The sequence below is a fragment of the Meleagris gallopavo genome, chromosome Z, assembly GCF_000146605.3.
Source record: "Meleagris gallopavo isolate NT-WF06-2002-E0010 breed Aviagen turkey brand Nicholas breeding stock chromosome Z, Turkey_5.1, whole genome shotgun sequence".
NCBI lineage: Eukaryota > Metazoa > Chordata > Aves > Galliformes > Phasianidae > Meleagris > Meleagris gallopavo.
The window spans coordinates 10,374,815-10,390,049 of record NC_015041.2 but is presented as its reverse complement, the minus strand read 5'-3'; the positions used below and the strand labels follow the sequence as shown (position 1 = coordinate 10,390,049).

Sequence of the window (15,235 nt, the reverse complement as noted above, 5' to 3'; positions counted from 1 at the left end):
GGTCTTGATTCCCAGGCCCGGTTATTAATTTCTATATGAATTTAATTACTTACTGCTATAAGGCTTCAAACTTGCCATCTGCACTTCTATTTTCTCAAAGAAAAGACAACTAGAACCAGAGATTTAGAAGGGTACTGCGATGATGCTCCAAAGAAAGAACAACATATCTGTGCATAACAAGCATACTTTTTTGAGATTTAGCATTTCCTAGTACATATACAAACTTAACATATATTAACAGATAACTTTAGACTTTGCTCTTTGTGCTAAACTTATTTTCTTCAAAATGAGAAGGAGCTGGGCTCACTACTAACAGACTGGATCCTAAAATAGGCCCAAACTCACAAAGACTAAACAATTCCTACAGCGTAGATGTAAGTACTTTTCAATATAGGAATTGTTATACAGAATAGAGGACAATCTTCTTGAGAGTAGCCCTGTGGAGAAGAACCTGGGGATCCTGGTGGATGAGAAACTGGACATGAACCAGCAGTGTGCGCTTGCAGCCCAGAAGGCTAACTGTGATCTGGGCTGCATTAAAAGAGGGGTGGCCAGAAGGGAGAGGGAGGTGATTGTCCCCCTCTACTCGGCTCTTCTGAGGCCCCATCTGCAGTACTGCGTCCAGGTCTGGGGCCCCCAGTACAAGAAAGACACAGAGCTCCTGGAACAGGTCCAGAGGAGGGCCACTAAGATGATCAGAAGGCTGGAGCACCTTTCTTCCAACGAAGAAATGTTGAGGGAACTGGACTTGTTCAGATTGGAAAAGAGATGGCTCCGGGGAGACCTCATTGTGGCCTTCCAGTACTTGGAGGGAGCCAATGAACAGGAGGGGGAATGGCACATGTGTTGATAGTGATAAGACAAGGGGGAATGGATTTAAACAGAGAAAGGGAAGGTTTAGGTTAGACATTAGGAGGAAGTTTCTCACACAGAGGGTGGTGACACACTGGAACAGGTTGCACAAGGAGGTTGTGGATGCCCCCTGGAGGCATTCAAGGCCAGGCTGGATGTGGCTCTGGGCAGCCTTGTCTGCTGGTTGGTAACCCTGTATATAGGAGGGGGGTTGAAACTAGATCGTCATTCAACCCAGACCATTCTATAATTCTATGATTCTGTTATTCTGGAGATTCATATTTGATAAAAGTTCTGGATGAAGTACTGTGTTTTGAGATTTTACAATGATCCAAAAGATGTATAAACAAGCAGATCTGAGACGGGAGAAATTATTAAAACTGGCAGAAAATAAGAGGTCACTTCAATACGAAGTGAACCACAGCAGGAGAAACCAGCTGAGTCTATAATGTTCTCAGGAATACGGACTGAGTACACAGCACCCCTACATGAAATGAAGGGGATTCCTGGTATAGATAGAAGTAAGAAGTTAACTTAAGGCATTCAACTCCCAGAGGAAGTCTGGGATCTGACAGCAGCTGGTTCACTAAGACAAAATAAGTTATGGGTAGAGTACAGAAATGATCACAGGAGATGTGAACCCAGAACGTACAGTTTGATAATCAAAGAAATCAGTAGGCAACAGTAGCGTGAGGCAGATCAGATAGTCATACAAACCCTAAAGCATCAGCATTTATCCTAAATCATTTTCCTAATTAATAAATTTAAAAAAAAAGTTGAATTCACTCTATAATGCAGGTATATTACTGCTTAACTGCTCTTGTTTTGTTTAAGCGGGTAATCTGAAATTTTATATTTGAAGCAATTCAAGATAAGATGTTACAGGAAAAGGAGCAACAAGCTAAACATTTAGCCAGAACAAAATAGGAATTGACAAGAAATCCCTGAAGCAGCTGAAAATTTGTTTTTTTTTTTTAGGAATAGATTTATATTTGTGTAACAGGACAGAGATTTTGCATTCTACTAAATGTACCAAAAGCTGTTTTTCCAGCATTTATTTCATTTTTGCTACAAAAGAATATGGAAACTGTCATACAATATCCACTGCCACAAAATAGTCAATTCAGGTATCTTGGCTTCACTTGGGACAGTTGATATTCTTCACAGTGTCTGCTATGAGGCCAAGATTTGACTTTAGGAGAAAAACAATACTGATAACACACTAACATTTTAGTTGTTGCTGAGTAGGTACAATGACAAGGGCATTTCAGATTCATTATGTGAAAAACAATAAAACTAAGGGGAGTTGACCATGAGGGCTACTGCTGCTCAGGGACTGGCTGGACATCAGTTGGCAAGTGGTAAGCAATTGCACTGTGTATCACTTGTACATATATATAACTATTACATTACATATATATACATAGTTTATCGTTATTGTTATTTGTCTCTTCCTTCTCTGTCCTAGTAAATAGCTTTGTTTTTTATTTTTCTCTCAACCTACATATTCTATACCTTTTCCCCTGATTCTCTTCATTGCCCCCTGGGAGAGGGGGGAGTGAGTGATTGACTGTGTGATGCTCAGTTGCCTGCCTGGCGAAACCACAACTCCAGGAAAATTTGGAGAAAGAAGAACTAAACATAGAAATGTGTATCAGCTGAGTATCTGTAATACCCAATTTCAGCTGTTCAGTGTTTCCTTCTTGCTTTCAACAGACATGGAAAAGAATTATGTTCACTCTAACAAAAGAGACTAGCATTTATTTAATCTAAAAGCAAAAACAACAAAAAATACTCCTCAACTACGGCTGCATATTTTCTCCAGTAATTTTGACATAATTATTCTCCCTAAACTTAAGCTTACTTCTACATACCTTTCCTGAAAAAACTTTGAACATACTAGAAAGAAGGTACCTAAAATATTTACATAAAATACTTATTTATATAGTTATTCTACAGTGTGGAAGAAGACATTAAATAAATAAAATATATTAATTAATGATGAGCTTCTGGTAACATTCACGTATATATGTTTTAAAATGTGTATTTTCAAATGAAAACAATTGTTTGCATTTGTTATCACTACACAAAGTCTGCATTTCAAATCACAGTCATACGTCATACGCAAATCCAACCACAAAGCAAAGAGCATACTTAAAAATTAGAGTTTATTCAGAGCATTAAAACATTAAAGAGGAACAAATTACTTACATTATCTTCGTCTTCTGTATCATCATCATCACTGTCCTTGAACCCTGGTGGAAGTGGTGGACCAATGAATTCTTCATCATCATCATCCCCAGCAGAACTTTGAACAGAAGCCTGGAGTACTGTGGAAGGACCAGTTAACTCTTCATCTGAACTGTCTTCACTTTCACTACCAGTTGTGTCTCTGTATGTAAAAAAATTAGACAATTACTATTTTAAGAAATTGGCAATTCCTTTGGAATTTCTGATATTCAGCAGTGACATAACTTTGCAAACGTTGAAATTAGCAGGAAAATGTAAATTCATTCTCATTAGTGGAATGTTGGCTCACCATTATCTTGAAAGCATAAGCACATCTTTAAAAGAAAGGAGCAATGCAGCACCAGATAATTAAAAAAAAAAACAAAGGAGACAGAACAGAATAAAGTCAGACATAAAAGTAACAGTGCCACATCATTACTACGGTTTAAACATCACCTAGAAGACAGTATAACACGCTGATACACAGCATTTTCAGGACATTGATAGAGGTTGCAGCATACCTAAACACACTGCACCTCTGTTTATTCAAAACAGTAACCAGAGTGCAAACACAATTTTCTGGCATTGGAAAATTTCTAGAAAGAAAGCAGAACTATTTAATTCACATTCCTGGAGGTTATTCAAAATAAACGGGCTCCCCCTACTGGTAGTTATCAGGTAGGAGGTATCCTAACTGGTACAAGACTGTAAGTGATCAACACAACTTTGCTCTCTGCCTAGGCCACAGTATATCATTACAGTGTTTGGCAAGCCAGCTGTTGCTGTCTGATTCAGAAACGTAAACTGGAGGTGCAAGACCTGCTTTGGAAACTTACATTAAAAGTCAAACTAGTTATCCTCAAGGTACTCCAGTCTCTGACCTGGTAGTCTCAGCTGGGGAGCAGACTAAACCCCTCACGATTCAGGAGAACACAGTCAGAGATCTACTACTCCAACTGGACTGTCACAAGTCCATGGGGCCAGATGGGATTCACCCGAGAGTGCTGAGGGAACTGGCAGAGGTGACAGCCGAGCCGCTTGCCATTATCTATCAGTGCTCCTTGTTGACTGGTGAGATCCCAGAAGACTGGAGACTTGCCAACGCGACTCCCATCTACAAGCAGGGTTGTAAGGAGGACCCAGGGAACTACAAGCCTGTTAGCCTGACCTGGGTGCCAAGGAAGGTTATGGAGCAGATTGTCTTGAGGGAGATCACACAGCATGTGCAGGACAACCAGGGGATCAGACCTAGTCAGCATAGGTTCACGAAGGGCAGGTCCTGCTTGACCAACCTGATCTCCTTCTATGATCCAGTGACCCGGCCGGTAGACGAGAGAAAGGCTGTTGATGTAGTCTACTTAGACTTCAGCAAGGCCTTTGCCACTGTCTCCCACAGTATTCTGCTGCAGAAGCTGGCAGCCCATGGCTTGGACAGGTAAACTCTCGGCTGGATAAGGAACTGGCCAGAGGGCCAGGCCCAGAGAATGAATGGAGCTAAATCCAGCTGCCATGAGTGGTGTTCCGCAAGGGTCAGTGCTGGGGCCTGTCCTCTTCAATATCTTTATTGATGACCTGGATGAGGGCATTGACTGCACCCTCAGTAAGTTTGCAGATGATACCAAGTTGTCAGGAAGCACTGATGTGCCTGGGGGTAGCGAGGCCCTACATGCATCAGGAATGGTGTTGCCAGCAGGAGAGGGAAGTGATTGTCCCCCTGTACTCAGCTCTGGTGAGGCTGCACCTCAAGTACTGTGTCCAGTTTTGGGCTCCTCACTGCAAGAATCACAGAATGGCCAGGGTTGGAAGGGACCTCAAGGATCATGAATCTCCAACCCCCCACCACAGGCAGGGCCACCAACCTCCACATTTAATACTAGACCAGGCTGCCCAGGGTCCCATCCAATCTTGCCTTGAACACCTCCAGGGACAGGCATCCACAACCTTTCTGGGCAGCCAGTTCCAGCACCTCACCACTCTCTCTGTAAAGAATTTCCCCCTGACATCCAACCTCAATCTCCCCTCTCTCAACTTAAAACCATTTCCTTTTGTCCTGCAGTTATCTACCCGTTCAAAGAGTTGATTCCCCTCCTGTTTGTAGGCTCCCTTTTGGTATTGAAATGCTGCAATGAGGTCACCCCGCAGCCTTCTTTTCTCCAGGCTGAACAAGCCCAGCTCCCTCAGCCTGTCTTCGTAGGGGAGGTGCTCCAGTCCACTGATCATCTTCGTGGCCCTCCTCTGGACCCTCTCCAACAACTCCCTGTCCTTTTTGTACTCCAAGTGAGGGCTCCACACTTGGGAGCAGTATTCCAGATAGAGCCTCACAACAGCAGAGTAGAGGGGGACAATCACCTCCCTGTCCCTGCTGGCCACCCCTCTTTTGACGGAGCCCAGGATACCATTTGCCTTCCAAGCCATAAGGGCACACTGGTGGCTCCTGTTAAGTTTTTCATCTATCAAGGATCACCTGCAGGTCCTTCTCCACAGGGCTGCTCTCAAGGACTGCTCCTTCCAGTCTGTATGGATGCCTGGGATACCTCTGGCCCAAGTGCAAAACTGCACTTTGCCGTGTTGAACATCATCAGGTTCACCTTTCTAGCTTGTCGAGGTCCCTCTGAATGGCATCCCTTCCTTCTTCCATGTCAGACATTAAGACTCTGGAGTGGGTTCAGAGAAGGGCGACAAAGCTGGTGAGGGGTCTGGAGCACAGGCCTTATGAGGAGTGGCTGAAGGAGCTGGGATTGTTCAGTCTGGAGAAGAGGAGGCTCAGGGGAGACCTTACTGCTCTCTGTAACTATCTGAAGGGAAGTTGTAGTGAGCTGGGGAACGGCTCCTTCTCTCATGTAACTGGTGATAGGACTAGAGGGAATGGCTTCCAGCTGTGCCAGGGGAGATTTCGGCTGGACGTTAGGAAATATTGCTTGTCTGAAAGAGTGGTCAGGCACTGGAATGGGCTGTCCAGGGAGTTGGTAGAGTCACTGACCCTGGAGGTGTTCAAGAAGGGTTTGGATTTTGTATCAAGGGACGTGGTTTAGTGAGAACTGTCGGTGACAGGTGGATGGTTGAACTGGGTGATCCTGTGGGTCTTTTCCAACCTTAGTGATTCTATGATTCTATGATTTTAAGAGCAGGTACATTAATTTACAAGCGAGTAGAGTTTAAAAGCCAGATAAAGAACAAAAAGAAGAATAAACTAAGGAGTTATTAGGGTTTGGGGTTTTTTGTTTTTTTTTCCCCTTAAGTTTAGATTATCATTTAAAAATTGTTATAGAAGGAAACATGTTTAAAAACATAATAAAGCATTAAAAAATAAAAAAGAGATTCTGAACTCTGGAACTAACAAAAAGCACACCCTGCCTATAACAGCTGTACATGAAGTGGCTTAGAGGTTATACAGCAAATATGAGTCTTAGATACACAAGCAGAATTATACTTCAGGAAGTAATCAAAACAAAATAAAAAGAATATGAACTAGGTGCTCAGGTGTCACAGTGAAAAACAGGCTTGCATAGCTGAAAGCTTGTCTAATTTTCCAACTATATTTGCCATCATAGAAAAGATATTAGCCTTACATATAAACTTTCTTCTGCATACTCAGGAGAGACATTTAAAGATCTAGGTCAGGATATGACCATCTAATAAATCTAACACTAATAAAATGAGCTTATTTTACTCTATAAAAATGGGGTAATGAATATCCTTTTACCAAGAGGAAGCTTTGCCATCATCTGAGAAAGAGATTTGGGTCCTTCAAAGGTCTTCGATATCCCCAAAAATAACAATGGGAGTGTGTAAAACAGTATTGTCCTAAAAGTCAATACACATTCCCAGACCAGGAAATCACTTACATTTTCCCCAGAAGCAAAACAGTTTAATTAGTTTCTTAATGGAACAAAGCATAAGCATAGCTGCCAATGAGAAGAGTATATGCAAGACTCCTTATATATACACTCTTTTTCCAAACCCGTAGTCCCAGACTTTTGGATATTTCTACAGAGATTCAAGAACAATACCTATCTTCCCTTCTAATTGCCTACCCCTATAATTCTCTTATTTGCTAAGCAGATCAATCAATTCAAACACTTCAGAATTTTGAGAAGCTACGTAATCATCTTTCACATTTCACATGAAACGATCAGAATTCCAGTGCTATTTCCACCACACTTCATGCTTGTTAGAGACAAGCAAGTATTAAAGCTCTGATATAGTGCGTTGAAACTAGAAAGGCAGTCAAACATATGAACATCCCAGTGCAGCCATGCCAAAAGCCCATCAAGCTGAGTGTCATTCTTCTGACTGTTAGCAGGAGTGGTACTGATAGAAACAACAAAGCAAGACAGCAGACATTACGGCACTTCCTTCAACTTTCAGGGATAGTTCTCCTTTACTAAATCCTGTAAAGAATCAGCCCTTTTCCTACTGTTTAGAGACATATAAGGAATTGATTTTTGCTTTCCCTCATTACTTCCTCAATATGAGAAATATGCTGCTGGAAGAGAAAAGATAGTTGACTTAGAGTACAGATGGCACACAGAGAGTGTGAGTAAGGAAAAAAACATTGAGAGTTGTGTAAGTATGTGGGCATATCCCCTCATGGCTTTGCTTTCTTCACATCATTCTCTCTTATCTCTTACAATATGTGAAATGAAAGCATCCGTTGTACATGAAAGTATAAGGCCTAATTATTACTTTAAAAATCTTTATGTATTTATGTGACAGTACTATAACCATTTTAAACGATTCTGGTAGCAAATTAGTTCAAGAATCAATAGAATCACACTTTTGGAGTGACCAGTCTCTTATTAACAACTGTAAAATTAGTAAGGATGCTATTAAGACAATATATTTGGAATTTTAAGAGAAAAAAAAGGTACTATTTAGGGCAATGTTGTCATTTTCAAAAAAATAGAATAAGTTATATATAAGTTCAGTTTATAGTAACCAAAGTCTACATGAAGGGGAAAAAAAAAAAAAAGGACCACGAGTCCTATAAACCAGATTTCCTTTGTTGCATGATTTTCCCTACGAATTTAGGCTAAGATACAATGGGTGTGTCTCCTCCACTGTATTCTTTTCAGAACTAAGTTCTAAACTGACTATCATAATTTGCAAGAAAAAAAAATTCTGCAAGCTGACACTTCAGCTTCCAGTTCGTGAGTTTTTCATGCCATGCACTCCCTTTTCAGTCCTCAGGGAAAACGAAGTAATGGAAGGGAACAGAAAGGAAACTTAACATCAACAGGACTTTAGTGAGTTACCCAGGCCTACGCAGCAACATTCAACTACTGAAAGGTAGTAATTATCTTCTTTTACACTAAGTGCCTAGAGCTCTCTCACACCCCTTAATAAAATGAGAAAAGCTCTATTGCATTTGCCTATCAGGTGCTTCAATTGATTCCTTACACTGAAGTCACCCACACAGTGCATAATCACACTTCACCCATCTCTTGCCAACTTCCATTGTTTCATCAGGAACACATCTGAGAACATCAAAAGTAAATGGGTGTACAGAATGCTTTTCTCTCCTGGATAAGACAAAACATAGATCAAGTACTAAGTCATGTTACCAGTTATTTCTGTGAGAGTCCACAGCTCATTTGACCTTTCTACATGTCTATGCACATAAGAGAAGTTTTGTAACAGAAATTTGTTGTCTGCAATGCTACAAGCTTGTACTCTTCAACATTTTTATCAGTGACTTGGATAGCGTGACTGAGAGCACACTCACCGATTTTGCTGATGACTAAGCTGAGTGGTGCAGCTGACACGAGAGAAGGATGCCATCCAAAGGGACCTAGACAAGCTTGAAAAGTGGTCCCACATTAACCTAACGTGGCTCAACAAGATCAAGTGTAGTGTGTTGCAGTTGGGTCTATGGCAATCCCAAACTAGAGTAGAATTTGGAGTGCAGCCCTTGGACTTGGGGGTTCTAGTGGATGAAAAGCAAACCAACTACGTGTGCTTGCTGCCTGGAAGGCCAACTGCACCCTGGGCTACATTAAAAGAGGGGTAGCGAGCAAAGAGAGGGAGGTGATCATCCCACTCTGCTCTGAACTCGTGAGGCACCACCTGCAATACAGTATCCAAAGCTGGGTCCCCCAGCACAAGAAAGACACGGAGCTGTTGGAACAGGTCTAGAGGAGGGCCACAAGGATGATCAGACAACTGGAGCACCTCTCCTACAAAGAAAGGCTGAACAATGCGATTGTTCAGTCCGAATAAGAGAAAACTTTGAGGAAACCTCATTGCAGCCTTCCTGTAAAGAGAACCTATAAATCAGAGGGAGACTGACTTTTTACACAGGCATATAGTAACAGGACAAGGAGGAATGGTTAGATTTATGAGTGTGGTTTAGATGTTATGAGTGTGGCTAAGCACTCAAACAGGCTGCCCAAACAAGTTGTAGATACCCCACTCCTGGACTTGCTCAAGGCCAGACTTGACCGGGCCCCAGGCAGCCTGATCTAATACCTGATAAAGGAACTCCTCCTGCAGCATGGGGGTTGGACCATCTAATGATGGTCTTCAAAGTCCCTTCCAACCCAAGCCATTCTATGACTCTGTGATTCTACCACATACAATTCAGTTACAAGATGTGCACAGATCTATCAAAGTATTGCTGGATTATAAGACTTCGATACAAAAAAGATACTAAAAACTACTTATTTACAGAACACTGATCTCAATCCCTGTCACACAATGGAGTAATGCGGCCTCCATTATGCTTAGCTATTTTTTATTACACAACATTTAAGAATTCAAGCATGCTGCCAGAGCAGTAGCATTTGCTATCTGTCACAGACAAGCAAACTTTAAGAAGTTTTGGAATAAATTTCAGACTGTAGTCAAACAAAAATACTTCTTCAACCTTACCACTTAGGTTACTTACTACCTTCCATATAGTGTGCATACTTAAGTCTCCATATCTACTCTATTTTGTTGCAAGCATGAACAATTATATGCAACTGAGAATAATAGCCAGTCATTAAGTCAGAGTCTGTATTAACTGTACTTGCTTATATCTTGTCAAACAAAAAGCAACAAGAAAAAAAATACAGATAACATTTTTTTCAAATATGCCAAACAAGATAGGGAGACCATAAAATTTACTATTAACTATATACAATGTTCACAAGTATTGAGACATCCAAGAAAGCAGAGAAAAAAAAACAAACATATTTTATACTTAAGATAGCACAGACACATCCAAAGAAGTTAAGCAATGCTCATGCACCCCATCCTTCTCTCCCCCAAAAAGAAGCCACAAAAGACAACAACAAAAATTCCTTCAGATAAGAAAGCTGTTAAATGACACTTCCAATCATAACTAAATAAGTACCTTGGCTTTAATGTGGACCCAGATCCCGTTGCACTTGAGACTGAAGCTGATGGATCAGCACATGAACTTTTAAATTCTTTTTCAGCCTGTTCCTCCTGCTCTCTTTCACGAGCCTCTGAATGAAGAGCATAGAAATGACAAATAACATAATTTAGAGTTCTACTGAGGACAGTGAAACAATTATCTTCATTTTAAGACTTATACAAGTTATTTGAAAAAATAACAGTAAGTAAAGCATTTCACCTGAAAATGGCTTTGTTACTTTTTCAAATAATTAAATTTCCATTGCTACCATAAAGCTCACTCAGAAAAACAAAAAAAAAATCCAAAAAACTTCCAGTTATTAGCTTGCATAATTGATCATATTTGTCAGTAGTTGGAAAGCTTCATACAACAATGCCAATATTTCAACATTTTCAATGTTATATTAAAATAGTATCACGAATCACTTCAGAGAGCTCTTAAAATTTTCATAGCAGGAAACTGAGTTAGAACTGAAGTTATCACAGGTGCAAAGAACTTATTTCCCATAAATTACATTTGGTTATCTTTTTATTTAATTTCATTTCACTTATTGAAAAAGAATTCCAGTAGAATAGCAAAGCAAAATCAAACAGAACCTTCCATTTCGAAGTTGAATTAGGAATCTTATACAGCATGGTGGGGTTAAGATACAGGAACAGATAAAGCTACCATAATTCTAGGAGTGAGATACAGCTAATCTATTTCAAAGAATGCTAAAATAACTTCTATAAAGTAAAGAAGAAAAAAAATAAACAAACCTCTCCTTCTATATGAGAAACAAAATTTTCTTTTTTGCTCACAATGCAAAGAAACATTTTCCTCCAAAAGAGAAAAAGAAACAACTAAAAGACTCAGATTCAGATGACACATTATTTTAGTTCTCCTAATTCCCAGCTGAAGGAGAAGAGCTGTTTTCAAAAGAGATTGTCACAATTATTTCAAAGTTAGAAGTCAGTAGTGTACTTTACGAAAACTGAAAAAAGTTCACAGTACCAAATTAAAAATAAAAAAGCTGAATTACATACACAGCTTTGTCCTTTTTAGTAAAATGACTAAACTTGTAATCAATTATACGCTATGTTTTCTTTATGGGGAAAATTCTAGAAATCCTTCTTAGAGGACAACAGAGAAGAAAAGATGTCAGCTCCAGTTCAAAATATCTTGACTTGAAAACATTACACTTCCTTGAATTAGTTTACTAAATTTCTCTTCTAATTTTTAACTAGGAGACGGTCTCCCAAAAGAGATCATAGTTTGATGTAAAGAATTGAATCTGAAAGAGTTTTCAACATAAAATAAATATTACTGTATTCTGATTTAGTTAGTACAGAAAAGGGTTCAAATTAAATCCTGGAGTCCCTTGTGTACCTGAATTTCACAATGTCTTAAAGTCTGTAACGTCAACAAGCATCCACAGAGGTGAACCAGAATGATTCCATGTAGAATCAAACAATAAAGAACAACCAACACTGCACTGATCTCATTCTTCCATCAAAATCGCAGTTTCCTGATGGAGGACTTACAGACTACTATCTTCATAAACTGAAACACTTCAGAGAGAAAATAAAACTTTATCTCAGCTATAAGCTGCTCAACCATAATCATATCAGTAACACAAAGAAAAAAAAACAAAACCAAAACAAAAACAGAACAACAACAAAAATCCACTCCATTTTCTGCACATGCTAACTGGAAGCAGAAAGCACAGGTCTCTGGAATGGCAAAAAGAATTCTAGAATATTAGCGTCTTCCATATTTGGAATAGTGTTTGTTTGGATATGAGAAGGAAAACAAAACTCTCATCACCTTCTCTCAGGCCACCCATTCCCAGCACAATATAAAACAGAAAAAATTGTGAGCTGCTGTGTAACTCGCTGTACGTCACAGAAAACATTTCCCTATTATTCTGCATGTCTAAATTAAAGCTCTCTGAATCAAGTTCCCTTTCAAAATAAAAACAATAGTCTAAGTTAATAGACTCTTTCAGGAGCGTCTGTTGTAATAGGACTCGGGGAATTGATTTCAAACTAAAAGAAGGTAGACATTGGACATAAGAAAAAAGCTTTTTTACAGCAAAGGCAGTGAGGCACCAGAACAGGCTGCCCAGGGAGGTGGTGATGCCACATCCCTGGGGACATTCAAGACAAGGCTGGACCAGGATCTGAGCACTGTGACCTAGTAGTAGGCGTCCCTGTTCTTTGCAGGAGGGGAGTTGGACTGTTTGACCTTTAAAGATCTGTTCCAACTCAAACAATTCTATGATCCTATGATGAGTCTTATATTTAAATTCAGCTTTCTTCCCGGGTCGCTGTCTAACACCTCACAGCAGGAATTCTGCAGTCGCTGATCCCTCACACACTCTGACAACATACGTAAAAGAGTAATTTTTCCTATTTACTCATCTCCACCGTGTTCAAGATTGCCTTCCTGCAGCACAGCTGCGCTAGTTCGTTCCCTAAACAACCAGTCTGAGCCACCGAAACATCACTCCAACGGAAAAGAACAAAACGCGTTTTAAAACACACTAGCTAACTGCTCACACGTTCCTTACCCAAGACCTTCCTGCTCCTTTCCACGGCAGTTCTCCTCGTCTGCTCAAACATGGCTTCGAGATCGAAAGTCCGAGCCTTCTTCCCTAGAAACGCAGACAAGGGGACAGTCAGCGCGGCTCGCCCCGGTGAGGGCCGGTGCGGGCCGTCAGGGAAGTGTGAGTCGCCAGGCCCGCCGCCCGTCTCCCGCCCGAGCCCCCTCGCCGAGGGCCGCCGGCCGCAGCGACGCCCCGGCTTCCATCAGTCACTCCCCGTCGCGCACCGCAACGCACCGAAGCCCGAGAAGCCCATGGTGGCCGCTAGCTGCGGGTCGTGTCCCGTCTGCATCTCAGCATCTGCAAAGAAAAGAGGGAGAAAATAACGGCGGTCAGCGAGAGACGACAAGGCTAAGTCCAGTCCGGCCCGGCCCGGCCCGGCCCGGCACACACCAGCCTCAGTAGCCGGCTGCTCCATGCTGCGGCCGGCCCGGAACCACAACAGCCGCGGCAGGAAGCAGCAGGGCGGAGAAAGACGCAGCCGCCGGCACTGCCTCGCAGGGCGGACGGAGTCTTTTACGCGTCGTTGGCCTGAGCCAGACGTTCTGTCAGTCACCAAGTCGTTCGGAATGGTCCTGGAGCCAGAGAGCTGTTGTGATCAGCATCATAGAATCACAGAATGGCCAGGGTTGGAAGGGACCTCAAGGATCATGAATCTCCAACCCCCTGCCACAGGCAGGGCCACCAGCCTCCACATTTAATACTAGACCAGGCTGCCCAGGGCCCCATCCAACCTGGCCTTGAACACCTCCAGGGACGGGGCATCCACAACCTTTCTGGGCAGCCTGTTCCAGCACCTCACCACTCTCTCTGTACATAACTTCCCCCTGACATCCAACCTAAATTTTCCCTCCCTCAAAACCATTTCCTTTTGTCCTGCAGTTATCTACCCGTTTAAAGAGTTGATTCCCCTCCTCTTGGTAGGCTCCCTTTTGGTATTGAAATGCTGCAGTGAGGTCACCCCGCAGCCTTCTTTTCTCCAGGCTGAACAAGCCCAGCTCCCTCAGCCTGTCTTCGTAGGGGAGGTGCTCCAGTCCCCTGATCATCTTTGTGGCCCTCCTCTAGACCCTCTCCAACAACTCCCTGTCCTTTTTGTACTGAGGGCTCCACACTTGGACACAGTATTCCAGATAGGGCCTCACAACAGCAGACGAGAGGGGGACAATCACCTCCCTGTCCCTGCTGGCCACCCCTCTTCTGATGGATCAGGACACTAAATGTGATGTATAAAAAACGGGCTCGTCCCACAAAGGCCAGCTTCTCCAGTTTCCAAGGTTGGAAGCATTTCAGTTATGCAGAGAGCAGCTACCATGCTCACAAATACTGCGTATCCTGAGTTAGATGGACCTGCGAGGATCACTGATACAACTCTGGCTCCACGCAGCACCACTCATAGTGCAAACCCAATGTCTGAGAGTAGTCCAGAGGTCCCAACACTTGCCTTATGGACCCTCCAACCATCTTCGCAGCCCTCTGTTTAACACTAACAGCTGTACATTTCATGCTGTGTCCAGACAGCACACAGCCCTTAGCAGAGCCCTGAGCCAAGCCAGCACACTGCATTTCAGTGACACGGATGGGCAAACCCGGATTTTATAAATCCCTCATCATAAACACGACCACTGCAGCATTAAGATGACTTCTGCTCCTGCGCTTCAGCTCAGTCTGCATGTATGCCTATGTAGAGAGGCCTGTGCTTTTTTGTTCCACACTGACACGCGTTAGTTTGTTCAGCGATAGCCATGAACACATTACTTTTAGAACCTGCATTTTTAGTTTAGCAAAAGGAATTCATAACTGATACTAATAAAACTTTCCATTTCAACTTCAGCGGGTTGAGAGTCTTATTTCTCTTAATAAGTGCACTGGGAACATAATAGAATACTTTCATCTTCTGCCTCACAACACGCACGGCTGTCGCTGAGGGCCTCCGAAGAGCCAGCGACAGAACCGCACACACAGAATCCGCCAGCCGCGAGCACGGCTCCTCCGCGGACACTTTGAACGCCGCTCCGACACGCGGCGCCCCGCCATGACACGCCCATCCCCACCGCCGCAGCCCCACCCTCCTCCGCCTCGGAGTTCCGGAAGGCGGAACTGCGTCAGCTGCGCGGGGCCTGCCGGGATTTGGCGGGGTGCGGAGCGGCGGGTTCGCGCCGACTATCCGTGTGCGCGGGGGCGGTGCCGCCCCCCAGCCCCGCCGCCGCTCT

At 42.6% G+C, this 15,235-nt stretch overlaps 1 protein-coding gene across 1 annotated transcript in view; it reads right to left on the bottom strand.

The window, feature by feature from the left end:
* WDR70 (WD repeat domain 70) overlaps positions 1–13,526 on the bottom strand; it is a 139,331-nt gene extending 125,805 nt beyond the window's left edge. The window contains exons 1-5 of the mRNA XM_010725350.3: positions 13,419–13,526; positions 13,263–13,325; positions 12,993–13,076; positions 10,418–10,532; positions 3,064–3,244 (exon numbers count right to left, since the gene is read on the bottom strand). Of these exons, the coding sequence (XP_010723652.1) occupies positions 3,064–3,244; positions 10,418–10,532; positions 12,993–13,076; positions 13,263–13,325; positions 13,419–13,443 (468 nt within the window). The 5' untranslated portion in view covers positions 13,444–13,526. The remainder of the gene's footprint in view (positions 1–3,063; positions 3,245–10,417; positions 10,533–12,992; positions 13,077–13,262; positions 13,326–13,418) is intronic.
* Positions 13,527–15,235: the final 1,709 nt, after the last annotated feature.